At 41.6% G+C, this 22,004-nt stretch overlaps 1 protein-coding gene across 1 annotated transcript in view; it reads right to left on the reverse strand.

Moving 5' to 3' along the window:
* The window catches only part of CRISP2 (cysteine rich secretory protein 2), a 37,260-nt gene that overhangs the window by 13,599 nt on the left and 1,657 nt on the right, over positions 1-22,004 (reverse strand). The window contains exons 2-7 of the mRNA XM_050315573.1: positions 20,474-20,535; positions 19,122-19,241; positions 18,567-18,654; positions 17,321-17,466; positions 16,520-16,614; positions 14,794-14,882 (exon numbers count right to left, since the gene is read on the reverse strand). Coding sequence (XP_050171530.1) covers positions 14,794-14,882; positions 16,520-16,614; positions 17,321-17,466; positions 18,567-18,654; positions 19,122-19,241; positions 20,474-20,533 — 598 coding nt within the window. The 5' untranslated portion in view covers positions 20,534-20,535. The remainder of the gene's footprint in view (positions 1-14,793; positions 14,883-16,519; positions 16,615-17,320; positions 17,467-18,566; positions 18,655-19,121; positions 19,242-20,473; positions 20,536-22,004) is intronic.

A 22,004-nucleotide genomic window follows, 5' to 3' on the forward strand; every position in this document is an offset into this window, starting at 1 on the left:
TCTTTCTTATTCTTTTTGTAATAGTATAGATTTTATAACATTCTGAATTTGGAAACTACTTGATAAAAGATGGATCTAACCCACATAACTAGAGAGCATTTTACATTCACATTCACAGAATATCTCGACTGAGAGGGCTTTCCACACCCCTCACTAAAGCTGAGCCATTCCACAGCCCGACATGCAGGAAACGTAGGGACAGGTGGGAAAAAAGGCAAGAAGGAGTATGTAATTTCCTGAAAAAGGTTCTGAAAAAAAGTGCTGTAAAGAGAGGCATAGATTTCTGGTTTCTGCATCCTGCAATGGTTTCCCCTTTAGAGTGACACGATCTGATAGAAAACGTACACACATTCCAGAAAGAGGAACCTAGAACACTCTGTTCTGTAATGGATTGAAAAAAATTGGTAAGGAAATAATATTTCCTGATTGAAACTGATACACATCTTTTACAACTTTCTACTGCTGGGAAAAATCCAGTTATTCACAGAAATATTGATGACATCTTGGTACATGTGCTAATGTTAGTGCTTTCCTGGGGAAAAGGCAGGGAAAAGCAAATACATACAATTCTTCATAAATCAATGAACAGACTCTTTTGAGAGAAGTCATAAAATACAGTTGTGTTTGACTAAAAGAGGGTATCTAAAATGTAGGTTTTTAAATCTGGCAGAGGGAAGGAGGTCTAGGTTAATGGAGACCTAAGTCTAAATGCAGCAGCCTGTATGGAGGCACCTGGCACCATTTCATATAAAACAAGATGTCCAAGACACCCTTGCAGTGCTGAAGATGTTGCAAAGCACATGTGGAAGACCTGTGACTTTCCAGGTTGTATCTGGAGCCCTGGCAGGATACCCTGGGGCACCTCAGGAAGTTGTGAACTCACAACTGAACTAAATGCTTAGATGAATGTGAAAGGCTGAGGGCACGGGAATTGTTCAGCCTGGAGAAGAGAAGGCTCCAGAGAGACCTTAGAGCACCTTTCAGTACATGAAGGGGCTCTGGGAGAGCTGGAGAGGGACTTTGTACAAGAGCTTGGAGGGATTAGACAAGGTGTGATGACTCCAAACTGACAGAGGGCAGGGTTAGATTAGATGTTAGGAAGAAATTCTTTGCTCAGAGAGTGGTGAGCCCTTGGCACAGGTTGCCCAGAGAAGCTGTGGCTGCCTCATCCCTGGAAGTGTTCAAGGCCAGGTTGGATGGGGATTGGAGCAACCTGGTCTAGTGTGTGGCATCCCTGCCCATGGTGGGAAGTTTGGAACTTGATGATATTTAAGGTCCCTTCCTACACGAGTCATTCTATGAGTATTAATTGACCGCTCTATGGCTATGCAGGCATTTATGTGCAACTATGACATTATTAATTATAGCTCTTAAATCTGATTAAAGATACAGATCCACGATCAGATTACATTTTGTAAATAATGTGACCCAATCCTCTTCCCCCTGCCAAGATGCTGACCTGATACAAAGTACATTGAGTTGTTCAGTGAGTGCCCCTGTCCACAGGTTGGCATCACTGATGTCTGCAGGTGTCCACATTCTTGCCACCAGAAGATTCACTGTTCTAGTGCTCTTTGATTCTACTCTTCATTTTCCATTTGTTCTGAGTTTGACCCCAGATTTTCCCTGACCTTGCACCCCACTAGCTCCTCTCCAACTCCTCTCAAATAAACAGTCCTTTCCTAATCCCATTTTCCCCTTGAACCTAGTTTTGCTTCAAACCATATCTCTGAGCACTCCCTGTGCAATCTTGACTGTATATGGTAGTACTGGCATAGAAAGTGTGAGTGCCATTGCAAACCAAACCAGCCCTGCCATTTTCCTGTTCATACTGACTGTATTTACTTTGCCATATCCACCCACTAGACATAATTATTCTACTTCAGCCTTGATTCTCCCACTTGAATACAAGCAGGTTCTTATCTCAGGTGCCAGCAGTTTGCATACCAGAGTAGCAGAGTAACCTGTCTCACATTTCTGATTTGGATACGTAAAGGGAAATATAAAAGTTCCCTTTTAAACACTTTGATACTATGAGGCCTCTTCATCTCACAGGCTTCCTTGATGGAAATTTGAAATATTACATGTGTTTTGCTACTAACATAGCTTTCATGGATTTATGCATTGCTTTTTCAATAATTTGATTCAGAATTTCTCCCTTGATCAAATAGATCAATGATTCAAATGCTCCTTTAGTTCCTTTTTTCGGCAGAAGTTCCATATCCATCTTTGCCAAGCTCTAAATTACTTCTTCTGTGTGATGACTGCCTTTGTGAATTCCATCAGCCTTGACTCCACCTCTGTCATCCCACTGCTCTGTAACCTTGCAGGTGGATCTGTCCTGTGTTCCATTGCAGTGAAGACCATTTACATGGAGATTTATTGCATTTCCCCTGTGTATGGCCAGGGGTTTAAATTTCACTACCTGGATTATCCCCATACCTGTGCAGCTTTAGGAAATAGAAAAAAGCTTTTACATCACGACATTCTCATATGACAGATCTGCAGGTTGCAGTCGGACAGACTTTGTCTTGCTTGTCCTTTGCTCTGTGGAAAGCAAACACTTTGGGTCAGTGAGGTACCACTCCCACAGAGCCAGGGAATATTTACCAGGAAACTTACTGTTTGCCAAAGTAATTTTTCTGTAATATTCCATATTGTACAAGCAGGGAATTTTTTCATCTGCTCCAAGAATACTTTTAGTGCCAAGCACCAAATCACAAATTCTGTTATCAAATAATAACTTATACAGTTAATGTATATTTACTTTAAAAGAAAAGAACGTCATCATCTGAGGGCCTGCGTTTAGGAGCAAATTACTACTCCTTTCCTTGATTTTCATACCTAAATTCTTTCTTTCTTTCTTTTCTTTTCTTTTCTTTTCTTTTCTTTTCTTTTCTTTTCTTTTCTTTTCTTTTCTTTTCTTTCTTTTCTTTTCTTTTCTTTTCTTTTTCTTTTCTTTTCTTTTCTTTTCTTTTTTCTTTCTTTTCTTTCGTTCTTTCTTCGTTCTTTCTTTTTTTCTTTCTTTCTTTCTTTCTTTTTCTTTCTTTTCTTTTCTTTTCTTTTCTTTTCTTTTCTTTTCTTTTCTTTTCTTTTCTTTTCTTTTCTTTTTCTTTTCTTTTCTTTTCTTTTCTTTTCTTTTCTTTCTTTCTTTCTTCTTTCTTTCTTTCTTTCTTTCTTCTTTCTCTCTTTCTCTTTCTTTTTTCTTTCTTTCTTTCTTTCTTTCTTTCTTTCTTTCTTTCTTCTTTCTTTCTTTCTTTCTTTCTTTCTTTCTCTTTCTTTCTTTCTTTCTTCTTTCTTTCTTTCTTTCTTCTTCTTCTTCTTCTTTCTTTCTTCTTTCTCTTTTTCTTCTTCTTCTTCCTTCCTTCCTGACTTTCCAGCACTCAGAGGGGGCTTAAAAGAAAAGGAAGGAGAGCAGCGCTTTACATGGGCAGGTAGGGATAGGTCAAGGGAGAGAGGTTTTAAACTAAAGGAGGAGAGATTTAGATTAGATATTGGGAAGAAATTCTTTGGTATGAGTGTGGTGGCAGAGGTTGCCCAGTGGAGCTGGGCAGGAAGTGTTCAAGGCCAGGTTGGACGGGGCTTTGAGCAACCTGGTCTAGTGGAAGTTGTCCCTGCCTGTGGGAGGGGTTAGAACTAGAGGATCTTTAATGTCCTTTCCTGTCCCAGCCATTCAAGGATTCTGTGGCTTTATGATTCCATATGCTGCAGTTCTGTGCAGGGGACTCCTCAGGATGCCTTATGGGGCCACTTCCAGTCTGTGTGGAGGTTTTGCACCTCCAGCCTCCAGGAATGACCAAGCACACGAGTTAAAACATAGCCTCAGCCTTTTAACACTGAGAAAGTGAATGTAACCCAATGCTCTGCTGAATATTCTCACTAATAAACAGCTCCAGACAGCAATTGTCCTGTGAGAGTTGTGTCCCTTTGCTTTCTGATGGAGAGCATACATCTCTCCTCTTCCTGGGCAGGGCTAAGGACACACTCTGCACACACAACAACTTGCTGCATAGACAATCTGGGGATACAACTGCGTGGGTGTCATGACAGAGGCTTCCTCACCTCTTTGCAAGCCCTATTTTCCACATTTTTTATATGATTTTAGTAGATTTGCTCAGGTGGTGATATCTGATTGAAGTTTCAAACCTGCACACACTGACATACATACAGATTGACAAAGCTCGGGACCAACCTGGCCTTGAAATATCTGGTGATGTAACTAAGATTTGAGTTGACCTGCTGGTTTATGAACAAAAAATTCTTATTTGCATTTGAAGAAAAATAGAAATTTTCAGTGACACTGAAACTTCAGCTATTCGGTTTTCCACCAGAGGGCACTCCTATATTTTCAATGAGAGCAAGTTTCTGAACAAGACTGAGCAGTTTTTCGTAGCTTGGTGAGTGTGTTGCAATTCCAGCTGTGACATGGCAAGGGGAAAAATGCAGAAGCAGAATCACCTGGTCACACATCTGCCAGCACAGGGCATCACTGGGCAGCTTCCTCTGGCAGCTGATGGGGCACAGCAAGGCTTCAGCATCTCACGTGTCAGGCTGATACATGTGAAATAAATAATCAGTTCATACACACAGTGCCTGATGAGCACAGGATATGATCCAGGTTAATGTAGGATTCAAGGGATATGTGTCTTCCTCCTGAGGAGGAAAAATGCCACCTGTGTCCCCAGTGTTGGTACCAGATTTCAGCATTTTCTAGGGAATATTGCATTCCCTGCACTGTCCTGTGATTTTACCTCTGTTCATGAAAATACACTTTGTTATAAAAATTAAATCACTTCCACAGTTGGGTTGATTGTATAGTTTTGATACTCAATAATTTATATCAATATACAGTAAAAGAACAACTATCTGCAGTCAAATCTGTAGAAACCAAAGCATCTGTTAGTTTAGGTGGACTCTGTCCCTGTCAGGGACATGTACATTATATGTATATCATATAGATGCTTATATATATATATTATAGGGGGGTTTTGACCTTTTTTCGCTTTTACTTGATTTTAGAATGATATTTCAGTAGTTAAAGTAAATACTTGGAGCATAGGTGTTTTTTGGGGGGAAAAAAAAGCCAAGGCTTTTCAAAGAAAAATGCTCTAGAAAATTAGAAGGTTTTGTTATGTAGGCACAGAAGACTAAACCACATTTCCTAACAGGCTCTGTCAAGGCTGAATTACTTCCTAAGGATTTATTAAAGTTAGATTCATTCTTTAGTTACTGCAAGATTTGGCAAAGGCAGTTTGAGGAGGAATATAAGCTCTTCTGGTAATTTGACCAAAATATATATGAACAGAGTCAGCAGAGATTGGAATTATGGCACATCAAACAATTTACATGTTCTGGCACCATGTCAAAAGTGACAGATTCTCACAGCAGGTTGTAAAGTGAACAGGTGAATACTTGGCCCTTCCTCTAAAGTCAGTGAGAAGGAACAGCCTGAAATCAAACTGTCACACTCAGCTCTGCTCCAAGGAAACATCTCTGTTAACCTGCATTCAGATGAGACAACACAAGGGAGAGCCAGGCTGAGCTAACACAGGTGTGACCACCTGCCCTTTTTCAATCCTTACTTCTCAGTTGTATTTTCACATTTATATATTCATATATTCACCTTTTTTTTCTGTCACATTTTTTTTTTCCCAGCTCTTTATAACTCTGCAAGAGGTGCTTACAGAATCACTACTCTTCACTGGCCCTACATATGTCACACAGCTGTGACCTGCTGGTCTAGTCAGAGAAAACAACAGAGAAAATAACAGAGAAAAGCCAGGCAGCTTTTAGTTATAAATGCACTTTGTAATAAGGTCTTTAAGGTCCCTTCCAACCCAAGCCATTCCATGATTCTCTAGAGATGATTTGTTTGGCTGCATGGTTCTGTGGTGACACCTCTCCCTCTTGCTACCTCCTGTGCCTCAGTCACTGTCTGCTTTGGCCAAAATCATAATCTGTAATGTAACTAAAGGGAGATCAAGAATTTGGGGTCTCCTATAAATGTGTGATGTTGTAGATGATCTCTGTGCTTTCAGGGTTTGAATATGGGGACAATAACTAGTGCATCTGGTGGGTTAGTCACCTCTCTGGAGTGTTTCGTGACTTCTTGTCTTAATGTGCTTCTTAAACTTCTTCTCTTGACCAAGTGCCAGAAAATCTCTCAGTGTTTAACTACCTGCCAGTATCTCCACTGTTCAGTCTCTGGCTTTTCAACCAGCACCTGCTCTGCAGATCCCTCATCTCCCAGCTCCACTGCAGCCAAGCCTGTTGTCGTTAAAATTAAACTCACTATAGATACAGATCTCTTGGATTTGCAGATAATGAAGAAGACCTGTGCCTGCAAGAGCATGATTTGGATTGCTGGAGATGGGATTCATCTCACCCTGCTCTAGAAGTCAGGGTTCTACTTCAGAGCCATTCTCCTTCTGCTGCCTTTGGAGGTAATGGAGGCACCTGAGGTCTGCATTTCACCTCCTCTTCTTACAGCAGGTGCCTGAGATAGGCTGGATGAGCAGATAAAGTAAATGACTGCCTGCACATCACCAAGAATTTTAAAAAAAAGTATAATATGGATCAAACCATTCACTATTCTATGTCTCTTTCACAGTAAGGTTGAGGAAAACAATTGTTTTGAGAACAGAAGTAAGGGAGAGCTGTAAGGATGTGAGTGCTATGTCTATAGTACTGTGTGTCTAGGATAACTTTTTGGGTCTCAAGGCCATCTAGTTTGTCTCTGGACACTCTGCCTCTTGAACCATGTCTTCCAAGCTGCTGATAATGAAGGACCTTTGGCATTATTAACCTCTCAGCCATTACAAGGCTTTTTTGGAAGGTAATAATGGTTGGTCTAAGCCAAACTAATGTCAAGGACTAAGATTATAAAGGTGCAGAAAACCATGTCAGTGCTCAAGCCTATGTTCAGACTCTCTGTAACTGTCTGTACTGACATGTCATGGAAAAAAAGAATGGATAAAAAGGTTTCAGAGGAAGATCTAGAAAAGAAAGGCCTAAAGCTAAGAATAGATTCAGATCATGCCATGGAGACAGCATTTACTCTTCCTACTGCAGAAATCAATTAGTGATGGACAACAGCGTGTATGCATCCACCAAAATACACAGGGAATGTGTTTTAGTCTGCAATGGGCACATGTGAGGAAGACCCATATGAGTGAGTTCATGTTTATTTGAAACAGAAGTGCAAGGTCACCAGGAGGAAAACCTACTCCCAGTGGATTCATCATCTCATCAGTGAGATGAGATTTGGAGCCTGCTTGATGGTGTGTCTATATGGTCTGTGGGAATGATCAAATTGTGCTGTTTCCTCTGTGAGAATCAGTGTAAAATCATAACTCCTCACTTCTCCAGCTGCTTAGCTGCTCACAACTACCTCATGCCCACTATGTGTGAGCACACAGTGACGTGCACACACGGCACCCACTCCTGCCCTAGATCCCAGGGCTATTTTTAGAGTTTGCATTTGCTGACGTGTTTCCCAGTTGCACAGTCACACACCACACCTCATGAGGAGGGACACTACACACCCCACATATATATCCCATACACACATATATATTCCACATACACATATATATTCCATATATATGGAATATTCAGGCATGCTGCACAACTGCTATTTTGTCTTTGAAACATGCCTGCTGATTCCCCAGAGCTGAGCTCACACACTCACTCACCCACATGGATGTGCTTAACGTGACACACCTGCTGGAAGCAGCAGCATGGAAAAAATTTGCTTTTCATGCAGAAAAATGCATCTCACAGAATCACAGGATCAAGTAAGTTGGAAAGGACCTCTGATATTATTGAGCACAACCTATGACTCACCACCATGTCAGCTAGATTGTGGCACAAAGTGCCACATCCAGTCTCTTCTTAAACATCTCCAGGGATGGTGAATCCACCACCTCCCTGGGCAGCATTCCAATGTCTGATCACTCTCTCTGTAAAGAATTTCTTCCTATGTCCAAAATAAACCTCCCCTGGTGTAGATTAAGACTGTGCCCCCTTGTCCTACTGCTGGTTGCCTGGGAGAAGAGACTGACCCCCACTTGGCTACAGCCTCCTTTCTCATACAGTCATAGAATGGTTGGAAGGGACATTTAAAGATCATCTACTTCCAGACCTCCTAAAATGGACAGAGACACTGAGAGATGGCAAAGCTTTTATGGCTGCTGTGGTTCAGCCCCAACAGGGAGCTGAGCCCCACAGCTGCTTGTTCATTCCACCTCTGTGGGCTAGGGGAGAGGATCAGAAGGGTAAAAGTGCGAAAGCTCATGGGTTGAGGTAAGGACACTTCAATAGGTGAAACAAAAGCTGCACACACGTACAAAGCAAAATATGGAGTTCATTCACTGTTTCCCGTGGGCAGGCAGGTGTTCAGCCATCCCCAGGAAAGCAGGCATCCATCCCATGTTACGGTGGCTTGGAAAGACAAACACCATTACTCCAGAAGTCCCTCCCCTCCTCCTTCTTTCCTGCAGTTTATGTTATGGAATATCCCGTTGGTCAGCTGGGATCAGCTCTTCCAGCTGTGTCCCCTTTCAGTTCTTCTGCACCCGCAGGCTCCCCACTGCAGGTGGGGCAGTGTGAGAGGCAGAGACGACCTTGACTCCGTGTAAGCCCTGCTCAGCAGTGGCTCAAACACCAGTGTGTTATCAACACTGATTTGGTCACAAATCACGAAACATTAAGAGTTACCATAAAGAAAATTAATGCTAGTCCAGTCAAAGCCAATGTAATGGCAAACAGTTTCGCTGCCTACAAGGATGAAGACCCATAGCAATTTCTTTTAGAAATCTGAATTTATCCCCTCATTTCTCTGTAGATCCTGCAGTGCACCACCAGCCATGTGTGTAGATGTTTGCCAACCCAGAGCATGACACAATGCCTCTGTTTGAGAAAAATTGAGTTTCCTGTGAATTATTCCACAAACTCACCAATTTCTCTCCCTTCTCCCCTTTCAAGACTGTCAGTAGGACTTAACTGGCTGTAGATGGCTAGAGTAATTCAAGATGGGCATGGAGTGATAGGATAAGGGGAAATGACTTTAAGCTGAAGGATGGTAGGTTTATATTAGAAATTGGGAAGAAATTCTTCCCTGTGAGGGTGGTGAGGTACCAGCACAGGTTTCCCAGAGAAGCTGTGGCTGCCCCATCCCTGAAAGTGTCCAAGGCCAAGTTGGAAGGGTCTTTGAGTGACCTGTTCTGTTGGAAGGTATCCTTATCCATGGCAGGGGGTTGGAACTAGATGATCTTTAATGTCCCTTCCAACCCAAACCATTCTATGATATTATGATTCTATGGCTCCAACCCCCCATACTCATTTTCCTGATGTTTTAATGGTTAAACTTTGCTTTGGTTTACTCAGGACCTGTGTGGTCCTTCTTGGCCAACCAGTTCTCAACCTATATAATCTTGTTTCATATTAACTGGTAACATGTGGAGTGGCTGGCAATTATGGCTCTTTAGGTGAGAGGTCAGCCTAAATGGCCGTGTTATTTGGTGTTATTTCCTTAAATGAAGCAGAAGCTAACCTGTGTATTGTGTATCCCCTCCTGGCAGGACGAGCCTCCTGCTGCCTCCCACTGACAGCAGAGTGGGTCCAATGCTGCAGTTCACAAAGTGAACAAAGACAGCTGGGGCTCGGGGGAGATGCTTTGTGCAGAAGATGAGATCAGGCTCAGACACTGAGCTGCTTGGGGCAATGTATTATTAAATGCTATCTACTGATACGCTACTTCTGTAGGAGCCGATTAATGACATCCTGCTTTATTATTCCTTATCTTTCATCTTCACCTTGTTTCACAGATGTAGCTGGCAGTACACGGCACTAACCACGGACCCGTGGCACTCATTAGATGGTGGCTGCTCCTCACAAGTGCCATCAGGCATGCAATTCCTGCTCCTGATTCTGCTAACGATGCTGGTTAACACATTGCTGTGTCGCTGTTCAAGCCACCTAGACAACATGGTCTTGTCAGTCTGGAACGAGCTTATCTTTTACTTATCATTTTCTTTGACACCATCCTCTGATAAGCTGAGAGATAAATACATAACAGACTCTGCAATGTATTCCCCTGGCACTAAATTCTTAGCAGTAACACTGTAGTGGGGTTTCAAGTAACGAGTGCTTCGTTTGACCTGTTTTCTATTTTGTTCGAGTGTTGCAGCTGAAGATCTTAGGGCACATTTAAACAAGAAACATATTCTTGTTTAGCCATTCCCCATACCTCAGGAATGGTTCTGTCTCTAAGGGGCTGTGAGGATTTAATTCCAGCAGCTCAGGGCAGCTACAGGGTACAGGCAAGTCAAGCACATGCAGTTGCTTAAGGTCCTGTTTTTAGGGTTTCACCTTGAAAGGTGAAATGAAGCAGGAACAGGATGTGAGAGGAGGAATCTATGGTCTGATGTGGGGATCCCAGTGACCACAGGGACCTAATAGAGACAAGGCATGCTGCCTTGCAATTATGAAGAATATATTATAATGGCTTTTAAGTCTCTTACCAGCATTGCCTTATTGCAACATGACCCTTTGGTATCACAGTCAGTCATTGAACCTTCCTCATGCCCAGAAACACCAGTAGCTGGACCACACATAAAGCAGTGGCATAGGACACATGGCACAGGATTGTGCTAGATGGTTCTGGAATACCTCCAGTGAGGGAGGCTGCACACCCTCTCTGGACAGTCTGTTCCAGTGTTCAGCCACTGCACAGGAAAGAAGTTCTTCCTCATGTTCAGAGGGAACTTCCTGGGCTTCAGTTTCTGCCCATTCTGGCCTCTTGTCCCATTGCTGGGCACCCCTGAGCACAGCCTGGTCCATCCTCTGCCCCCTCCCTGCAGACACTGATGGGCATGGATGAGGTCCCCTCTCAGCCTCCTTTTGAGGCTGAACAGCCCCAGCTTTTCCTCATCAAAGATGTTCCAATGCCTTCAACATCTTTGTCACCCTCCACTGGACCTGCTCCAGGAGCTCCTTGTCTCTCTTGTGCTGAACAGCCCAGAACTGAACACAGCACTCCAGATGTGCCTCCCCAGGGCTGAGCAGAGGGGCAGGATCGCTTCCCTACACCTACTGACAGTGCTCTTCCTAATGCAGCCCAGGATACCATTGGCTTTCTTGGCCCCCAGGGCACACTGCTGTTTCACAGAGAGGCTTGTTGTCCAACAGGACCCCCAGGTCCTTCTCTGCAGAGCTGCTTTCCACCAGGTCAGCCCCCAAGGGAAGGTTGTGGATATCACATGGAAGAAATATGCAATTAGTCTGGCTGTGGGTGCTGTTCATCTGTGCAGGCACCTCCCTGTGGTGCCAGAGGTTTCCATCTGCACAGGAGGATCACAGATGTGTGTGTTCAACAGCATGTATGTGCTAGGTCTTATTACTTTCACTTGAACCACATCTCCCTAGTTCGGAAATTACTTTTGTGGCTTTGTCAAACGTGCTACCAAAGCCAGAACAACATCCACTCATCTGAGTGACTCACTGAAGAGAGTTTGTTTTGGCAAGATCAGTGCATGAAGGGTCCATGCTGATATTTTATGCTCTACTGATTATTACAAAATGACAGGTAAACAATTTGCTCCGTTATCTCCCTGGAGATCTAAATTAGTCTTATTGACCTTTATTCCCTGGGTCCTCAGAGGTGAGATGTATGAGGATTGGTTTTTACCTCATTACACTTCTTTGCTCTTATGAGTGATTGAAAAATCAGTTCTTATAGTATGAGTTACAGTGGAAGGGAATAGAAATCATTACAAGAAAGACATTGAGGGGCTGGAACGAGTCCAGAGAAGGGCAGTGACGCAGGGGAAGGGTCTGGAGCACAAATCTGATGAGAAGCAGCTGAGGGAGCTGGGAGGGCTCAGCCTGGGGAAAAGGACGACCTTGTTGCTCTCTACAAGTCCTTGAAAGGAGGCTGTAGCCAGGTAGGGCTCAGGTTTTTCTCCCAGATAACAAGAGATGGGACAAGAAGAAACGTCCTCAAGTTGTGCCAGGGAGGTTTAGATTCTACATTAGTGAAAACTTCTTCACAGAAAGGGTGGTCAAGCATTGGAGCAGGCTATCCAGGGAAGTGGTGGAATCACTACTACTGGAAATATTAAAAAAATGTGTAACTGTGGTGCTTAGGGATATGGTTTACTGGTGTATCTGGCCATGTTAGGTAAATAGTTGGACTTGATGATTTTAGAGGTCTTTTCCAACCTTAATGATTCTATGATTTCTTTAATCATAGTAAAGGACTCTCTCAGGAATGAGGGTAATGGTTCTGCCCATTTCCTTAATGGTAACAACACTGGATTACCTATTGCAGAGTATCATCATTCTTGCTTGGACCTGTGTTAATTATTTAAGGGTGCAGTAGGTCATGTTCCAGCAACCACACCTATGCCCTGGCACTGCCTAATTTACTAGTAGACACGTCCCCAGCTGAGAGGGCAGGATGCCACGGAGGGGAAAAGTGGTGGAGATGAACAAGTGAAAAACCAGCCCAAACATCAAGCACTTTGAGTTGTGAAATTGGGCATTTAACTTAATAGTCATTTTCACACAAGAAGAAATTCCACTGAAATGAATGAGTCGGAAATGTGTGCTGAAATTATTCCGTGCCAAAGACTCTGGGACTTGAAATCTTCAAGCAGCTTCCTTACTAAGAGGATTGGAATGTGAAACCACTGGAAGGTGAGACTAAAATAATATTTATTCCCACTGTTGACTGCACAGAAGAACACCTTGCCTCCCAAAGGTCACAGAGTGGGGATTCCATGTTATTTATTCTAATTGTTACTTCTTTCTGAAAGTGGGTCTGATGGAAGGTTGTTTACCTGACTTCTGTTTTTGCCTAGGAAATCTTCAGCTCCCCACATGACCTGTTTGTGCTTATGCTGCTAAAGATTTAGGCTCCCTTCGAGACCTAATGCCAATAAAGTCACAAAGTTGGTGGAAATTTAGTCACCTTTTTTTAATGATGAATTTTTCACGAAGAATGAGTAATGACTGATGCAGCAAAAGAAGATATTACAAAAATAATTTTGGAAGGCACCTCTACTTGTCAGTAAAAACACAGTTTCCAAACACAGGGACCTTTCCCCCTTGACTGTCTGTTAATGTGAATTAAGCCCTTTTCTCAGACAGTCCTTTTCCATTAGAGGGCAGGTACAGGTACCTGTATTTATGTTAAGTGCAATCTTATACTGTAAGAGAAACATTAATTTAAATGAACTTAAATTATGAACCAAACATTGGTTTGGGGTTTGTTTTTTGTTTTCTTTTTTTGTTTTGTTTTTTTTTTTTTCATGACTGAACATTTTACAGTAGAACATATGTCAGCAAAAGACAGATTCTAAACCAGAATAGTTCTAGTAGAAACTGCTCTTCTCTCCTAATTTCTTTTAAGAACTACATATTTCAAACAATCCTGTTTATCTTCTGGTCCTGTTAACAGTGCATTAATTTAAAATGTCCATCAAGTTAAACTAGTTGCATGACCAAGCACTATCCATCTATACTGAGAACACATGAAGCATATGGAACCACAGAATTTTAAACAATGCTCATTAGGCAATGTTTTGGGAAAAAAAAGATGAGAAGAGCTAAAAATTAAATATATCTGGCAATCAAATGACAAATTTCAGTTGAGATCTCTACTATGTCCTAGACCATTATACAAACAGAATATATACATCCTCCAACAGCTTTTTCTTGTGTGAGTCACTGGACTGAAGCTGGTCCTTCTGCATGTGTGAGAGAGGCTGGATGGGATCAGTTTTTGTTAAAGAAGTCACTAAGGGCATGGATGTCCAGGAAGAGAAAGGCTGAACCTGTTATTTTATTTCAGTTTTGCATTGGCAGGAATCAGGGTGATGAACTTGACAAAGCTCTGGGTACTTCCAGGAGACTTTGCCAAGGGAGTAGGAAAAAAACATCTTCAAACTTTCAAGACTTGGCTGAAAATGAATTGAAACACAGAATTAATCATGAGTGGGAAATGAAGACCTGCAGCGCTTCCTTTCAGAATAATTTTTCATCAACATTTATTTTCTCTGTAAATTTTTTCCTTGTTGTTGTGATTTACTTCACAGCAGCATCCAAACCCACACAACCAAAATTCTTAGTTCCCTCAAGGAGATTTCCAACTGAACCAGCAAGGTGTTTTGAAGCTTTCATCCTTTATGCTACAGGACATGGTGAGGATTTGGTTAATTCCATAACAGAAGATTGAAATTAAACCTTGCACTGTGATGCTCAGCCTGTAAGTTTTGAATTTCCATTAGAATTCTAAAAGCTCAGGTCTGCTACTTGCCCTTATCAAGTTGTGTTGCTACTGCCACCTGATCAGCCACTCTTGTTCAGAGGAAGAAGAAGAAAAGATAAAGAAGTCACCTTCTTCCCTGGCATTTCCTAGAGGCAAGGGTGGGAATTGTCTCTCCTGGGCATAGAAAAGCAGAGGGATTGCTGCTGGAAATCTGGAGCTCACACTTCTGTGCTATTGTTGGTATAAATGTACCTGTGACCTCACTTGCAGACCACGACTCTTCCTATGATGGAAAGTGTTCATGAGAGTTTCCACGTGGTAAAATGTGATTCTGTAACAGTGCTTTTGGCCCTGTATTTAAGGAAATAATTTCAAAAAAATTCGATTTGTATAAATTAATTGGGTTTTGCTGCTGTTGTTGTTGTTGGAGTTTTTTTTGGGGGGTGTTTTCTGTTTTGTTTTGTTGGGTTTTTTTAAGCATCAACTTTACCCAGGTCACAATTGAAATACTTAGAACTTACTGCACAATCCATCCTCACAAGCATTAGGACAATCCCCACAGGGCACTCCTTCCTTGTAGGGTGTCTTCATGGAACTTAGTAGATTCCCCCTGAAACATCAGCGTTACCAACATAAGCTTTGAAGGCATTACAGAGTATCTGAGAAGAAAACTTAATTATAAAGATGTTTATGTATATTAATTTACACTCAGTCAATTTTTATAAATGTATTAGGTTTGTCTGGAAGGGTTTTGGTAGTGGGCAGGAAGGGTGAGGGGGAGAGAATTTGCAGGACTGGTTTTTGTGAGAAGACACCAGAAGCTACCCCTGTTTCAGACAGGGTCAGTGCTGGCCAGATCCAGGCTTGGACCTGCTGCTGCTCAAGGCTGAGCCCACCAGTGATGGCAGAGCCTCTGTGATGACACATTTAGGGAAGGGTAAAAATTCCTGTGCAGAAGAAAGGAGGGAGAATAGGAGAGAAATAAGTCTGCAGACAGCCAGGTCAGTGAAGGAAGAGGGGCAGGAGGTGCTCCAGGTGCTGGAGATGAAATTCCCCTGCAGCCTGTGGTGCAGCCCATGGTGAGGCAGCTGTGCCCCTGCAGCTCATGAGGGTCCACAGGGGACCAGAGATCCACCTGCAGCCCACAGAGCATCCCACACTGGGGCAGGAGGATGCTGGAAGGAGGCTGTGATCCTGTGGGAAGCCCCTGCTGGAGCAGGGGACCTGTCACAGGCAGGACCTGTGACCCTGAGGGGGACCTACACTGCAACAGTCCATTCCTGGAGAACTTCACCCCATGGAAGGAACCCATGGAGCAGTTTATGAAGAACTGCAGCCTGTGGGAAGGACCACACTGAAGTTTATGGGGACTGTCTCCCACGGGAAGGACCCTGCACTGGAGCAGAGGCAAGAGCATGAGGAGGAAGGAGTTGCAGAGGCAGCTTGTGATGAACTGACCAGAGCCCTCATTCATATCCCAGTGTGCTGCTGAAGGGCAGGAGACGGAGAAAATCAGGAGTGAATTTGAGCTTGGAAAGAAGGGAGGGGTGGGTGGAAGGTGTTTTTAGGTTTGGGTTTATTTCTTATTATCCTGTTCTGATTTGATTGGTAAGAAATTATTTTCCCAAAGCCAAGCCAGTTTTTCCCATGATGGTGGTGAGTGATGATGAGTGATTAACTCTGCCCTTATCTTGATCCATGAACTTTTTGTCATATTTTTAATTCCTCTGTCCTGTTGAGGAGAAAAATCATAGAGGGGCAGACTACTGATGGTCTGTCAAGGTCAACCCATCAGAACCTATTGCACTGCGAATGTGGAAATTAATTTTAGGCAACATATGAAGTAATCACTCTGCCTTAAAATTCCCACTAAAGTTTATTTGGTATTAATTATGGTTTTTACTGTACTGTACATATTGATCTGCCTTTCCGAACCAAGATTTCAAGTAGAATGTTGAAAATACTTTTTTTCTGATTTATTGCTATGAAAATTGGGATTTTTAGACAAATGAAATTTAATTTGAAAATGAATGTCTCTGATCTGTTTTATGCTTTTGCTTGTTTGACAAGTCTTTTGATGAGTATCTTTCATATTGATGAGTGTCTTCATATTCCTAATACAGTCTTCAAACCTCTTCCTCAGAATAAGAATAAGCTATAAGTGATGTGCCTTATTACAAATGTCACCATCTCCCAACTAATTCTGATAATGTAATAAGAAGTTCCAAAATCAGAGTCAATACGTACATGGGGCAGTACTGGCAGACATAAAAGTATTCAAATCTGCTGTTGTTACAGAAAGCGAGACCACATCCAATTTTATAGGAATTGTGCCAAACCATCTGTAGGTATAAGAATAAAAATCATAGAAGGATGAAAAATACACATTTGAAAAATCATTTAAATGCAATATGTATTACAGAAATGTTTGCAATGAAGTAAAGCCACTTATTTGCCCTTTATATTAAAATTTGAATCCCACCTTGCTGGAAACCTGCTTTCACCCCTATTCCACCAAATAATATTGAGGATATAATGATAATTTATCATATGTATATATAAAATCTCTGAGTTAAAATGTCACCATTTTGCATGTTTTCCTTCAATGAAAACTATTAATGTAAGAATCATTATGTGAAATTTTCTCTCCTGTGTTTTGTGTAGGTGAACAAAAGCTGTTGTCTAGCTAGAAACTCTCTGAGTCAATAGAACTTTGTAGACCTATTTATATTTTGTTGCTGATACTTTAATAACCCTGTTTTTCTAGTGTCTGGACAACTTTCATATGTTAAACAAACAAGTTGTTTCTTCCTGAAGTCTTGAAATATCATTATCTTTATTCTTTATTCCATAAGACACTTAGCCTATTATTTTCATTGTTATTTTTTTAATTTGAAAGTTTCTATCTTGTTTTGTCAGAATAACTCTTTAATTCTCTATTGCACTTACTTCCTTTAAAAATGAGAGGGTAACAGCTGCTTAGCTAACATGTACATATTTATTTATTCAGCCTGAAATACATATATATATATATATAAATGCTTCTACCTGAGTGTAATGGCCAATCACAGCACCTTTTGTTTTTGCTCCAGTTCCATATTTGAAATTTTTCTCCTCATCATACCAAGTCTGAAGAACATCTGACCATGAGAATGGGGAGGTTGACATGAAGAGATTTTCACCACATAATACATCTGAAAAGAGAAACGTCTTGAGAAAGGCATAAAGGATACACATGTGAGGAAAAAAAACCCAAAAACCCCACAAAAGGTGGGATGATTTTCACAGAAATTCTCATCCCAGATGGAGCAGCAGGATGTTGTTTTTTTTCCGGTTCTGTGACATCACTCTTTGTTAAAACAAAGGTTGTCACTTGATCAGTTTGCAGCATGGCCAGCCTGTCTATCTGGTAGTTTGGTTGTTGACAGACCTTCTACGTGACTGCAGATACACCTGCACATGTGCACCACAGGTTCATGACTAATTTTGTTATTTGGAAGTTACCAACCCCCTCATTATTCAGGTCACAGCCCAGTAATTTTGGGAAAATCCCAATAATCCGAAGCTAACTCCTGGTAAACAAGAAGGTGTCTACACTGTCTTGACCTACTGTTTCTACTTAGGTCCAAACTTACTGCATTAGTTCTCCTCTGGGATTCACCTTAACAAAACCCTGACAATTTGGGTTTTAGGCAAAAAGTATGGACAGGACTGTCCATATCTTAAACATGACATGGACAGAAGTCAGTCAACACCACGCTGGGCACTGACTATTGTTAACATAGTATGGCTGTAACTTCAATATCCAAAGATTGAAGTGCTAATCTGAACCTCAAAGACACTTATAGGCTGCAAGTTGCCTGGGGATTTATCTTGTCTTAGAAACTGTGCTTAGCACCAGCAGCCAATTTTGGATCTTCACCCCGTGCCCCTTTCTTTGCCGATATTTTGAGCCAGCACATACAAAGTGGTTCCTGCCCTAAATTTGGTTTTGATTCTCTTCTTACTGATGGATAAATTGGGAGAATATGCTTTATCTTTATGATTTTTTTTCATCTGCTGTAGAAAATGGGATATGCCTATGCAAAACTGATGCAGCTGGGATGAAAATGGGATTGAACTTTTCTCACTTGCTGGACAGATTTATACCTAGAAATTTCCCTTTGATCACATGACCAACAAATTCTAAATGTTACATGAATTGTATCTCAAAAAAACCCCAACAAACAAAACCAAAAGTGGTCACATCGATAACATATGTGACGTTATTCAGTTACTCTTGTGCTTCTCTTACCTGTTCTCCTCAGATTAGGAGGACTGTGACTTAAAGTGCATTGATTGGCCCATTTTTGGGCATTCTCTGCAGCCAGAGGACACCATTCCTTAATGAAAGAATAAAATACCGGTCATTCAGACACATACCAATTAACAACATTTGGAAACTACATTTCAAATCAGAAAAAATAAAATATAAAATCCTTTTCATTCCCATTTTTTGGGGGGAAGAGATGGGTAGGAAAAAAGTTACTATGCACCCAGGGAATAGAAACTGTGAAGACTGATGAAGGATGTATCCAAAAGAAATTAATAATGCCAGGGATCCTTCTTCTCCTTTTCATTTTCCTCCAAAAGAAAGAGACATTATTGTTCATAAAACACAAGGATTTTCAGAGTTTTTTTATCCTTCTACCCAGCTTTATGTTTCTCTTGGTGCTGGCCATGCTTAATCCTAGTGAAAGGTCTAGAGAACGAATTTGTGGCTAAACAAAATAATGTAACCTGCATACAGTCTTGTACCTCTCATATAGTCCACTACTCATTAAAAACAGATTTACAGCACATAGCTTACCATCTTCATCATGTTGCTGGCAGTTGGTTTTACTCCTTTCCTGAGGGCATTATGTCTGTCAACAATCAGCTTTTGCTGATCTGCTCTGCTGGTTGACAGAACATCGACACCTTCAGGTCCCTAAATGGAAAGAAAATGTTATATTTCTGTTTTATTTGAATGTAACTAAATCCTCTATCCTTTCTAAGAAATATTAAAATATCAAAATAATTGTGCTTCCATGTGGAGCACCATGACTGGTTCCACAGCATAAAGCTTATCAATAACAACACCGATTCCTGTATTTTATCTTCCAACCCTCTATGGAGGACTGAGATGTTCTGGAATGCCTCTTGTGCCTGTACACTCTTAAATTTGGGCAACAAAATCAGGCTTACTTACTATTATTATAATTTCCTACATGAGGTTGTGAGGAAACAGGATCTAAAAATCATCTGAAGACATGAATGTGGTTTTATAATGGGGTCCCCTTCTTCTGCATTTTATACCATGCCTATCAATTTTTTTAAATTATTTTTTTTATTGAGGGAACATGTTTAATCACAAACCTCTTGTGGTACCTCACCAGCACATCCCACTGAGCAGAAAATAAATGCCTATACTTTCATGACATAGATTTTGTTACAGTTCTGCCATAACTGATAGCATTTCTCAAACTTTTCATGTGTTCTCTAATTAAAAAAGAGCCATGTGAAGAACTCAGTCTCTTCTGTACATCCATTCTCAACTAGTCTTCTCGACTGCAGCTTGGAGAGCAGAAATTGAAGAATTAGAGGGAAAAGTAGTCAAAGAAAAGTAATCAAGGCCTCAGTCATAATGATTCTGAAGCAGAAATAGTAAACCATAGACTTCAGTCCAAGTATGGGTTGGGAGGAATCACTCTGTGTGTGCATTCAGTATCCTAATTTAGCTGTTTCAAGGAAATCAGGGGTACATGATGAGAGAATGGATCTTTGAGCAAAGGGAGAGGTGCATACAGGGACCTGGAGGATGAGGAAGGAAGTTAGGTTAAGTGCTATCTATGAACCTGTGGGAAACTAATGGGCAGAGGGCTGTATCTTTGGGAGAACCTGATTCTTGGATCTGTGTATGGAAACTTCTGGAAAATGTAGTTATCTGTGATCTAATTCACAAGTAACAGTGAATCTTTAGATGGTTTATTGTGCAAGTGTGCATCCAACTGACTGCTTTGAATGGAAGTAGACTTCAAGGATGAAAGTTTTCCAGATCCTAGATATCTGATCAGACTCTTTATGCATGGGATTGGTGTACACAGGAAAAGCCATATTCAGTCAGAACACAAGTGCCTCAGGGCCCAACCAAATATTCTGAGTACAAAGTGTGGATCCTACCTGTGCAGTGGATGGAGGCAGTACAGCTGTGAGACACAGGAACACCACTGGCAGAATCATCTCTGAAAAGGGGAGAGTGAGGATTTAATTTATTTTTATGTAGCTTTCATTTCTCTGATACTTAATGCATCTTTTTTCCAGTGTATTTCCTGGCTTTTGCCCAAGTAGCAAGGTAATATATTTTTTTTATTTATTTTGTTTCCTCCTCTCCTCCTCCCATTTTAGAAGTTAAATAATAAAATTAGTTCCCCCTCATTTCCAAATTTCTATGAATCAACTGCTTTGGATATCTCATACTTCCTGCTGTCATCCTGGCTTAATATCTCCACCTGAATTCAGAGGTATTTGTGCTTCCCTTTCTGTAAGAAACCTGCCCATTGCCAAACTGGAATGGGATAGGACGCTGCTTTTAACTTGTTTCTATGTCTAGGTTAGTCTAAAAATTTCCCTACTCCTGTTTGCCTGCTTTGACTGGAGGGCATTGGTTGAAATGGGAATTAGACACTGATCCTTGTGCAGATCCAGGAGTCAGGATTCAAACCCTGAATCTCAGTGAGCAGCACTGTGAGAGCCTTGCATGTGAGCTGGGGCAGAACTGGCTGGGCCAGAAATGGACCAGGGAAAGACCTGTTTCAGAAAGCTTTTTTTTTGTTTTTATCTGCTTAAAGACAACTCTTGATTTTATTGCAGGTAGTGCAGAATGACAACAGAAATCAAAGCCTTCTCTCACCATGTGATTCTTGGGGATGTGATTTGCAGGGCCAGGAGCTGGACTTTGATGACCCTTGTGGGTCCCTTTCCACTCAGGAGATTCTACAAATATGTGATTCTAATTGAAGAAGCATCCACCAGAACCTGGACTCCAAGTCTCCACTTGCTTTGGAGGCTCAAAGCACCACACCAGTGACCCGCTCCAGTGACCCAGGAGATCACTGCAGACTTCAGGTATCTGCAATCAGTCATACAAGTTACATTCAGCTTGTTTCTCTTACCTTGGGCAGGCAAGCAGATGACTAGAGTGGAATTTGCTCATTTTGGCATTTTTCCCCAGCCTCCCACCCAAGGGAATTTATGGGCATGTTACCACAGAGATATATTATTAGCTATATTTATTTGGTTTTGAGCAGCTGCTGGTTTTGGTTTTAAGCTATTCTTGGGGGAAGGCCAATAGGGTTTGCTGATCTTTTCATGTTCAGCAAAGCCCCTTTCTCTTGAGGCAACCAGTTCATATAAAACACAAGGTGCCCTGGAGAACACTGGTATTTGAGGAGAACACGTGGGAAAGAAAAACTGCCCTTCTCCAACTGCTACAGCAGGGTCCCTGCTCCTCACCAGCTTCCTTACCTGGCACTGGAGGTGACCCACAGTCCCCAGCCTGTAGGCAGAGATGCTGCTCCAGCTCTGCTAAACAGCAAAGCCCTTTGAAGTGGACTTTGACTATGGGCAGCTGCAGCTCAGAGGCTAAAAAACTGGACAGACTGGGCACATCTGTTCAATTAAACTCTCACAGTCTTCAAAATAAAGTGGCTTA

The sequence above is a fragment of the Myiozetetes cayanensis genome, unplaced genomic scaffold, assembly GCF_022539395.1.
Source record: "Myiozetetes cayanensis isolate MyiCay16 unplaced genomic scaffold, myiCay2020 scf2-11, whole genome shotgun sequence".
NCBI lineage: Eukaryota > Metazoa > Chordata > Aves > Passeriformes > Tyrannidae > Myiozetetes > Myiozetetes cayanensis.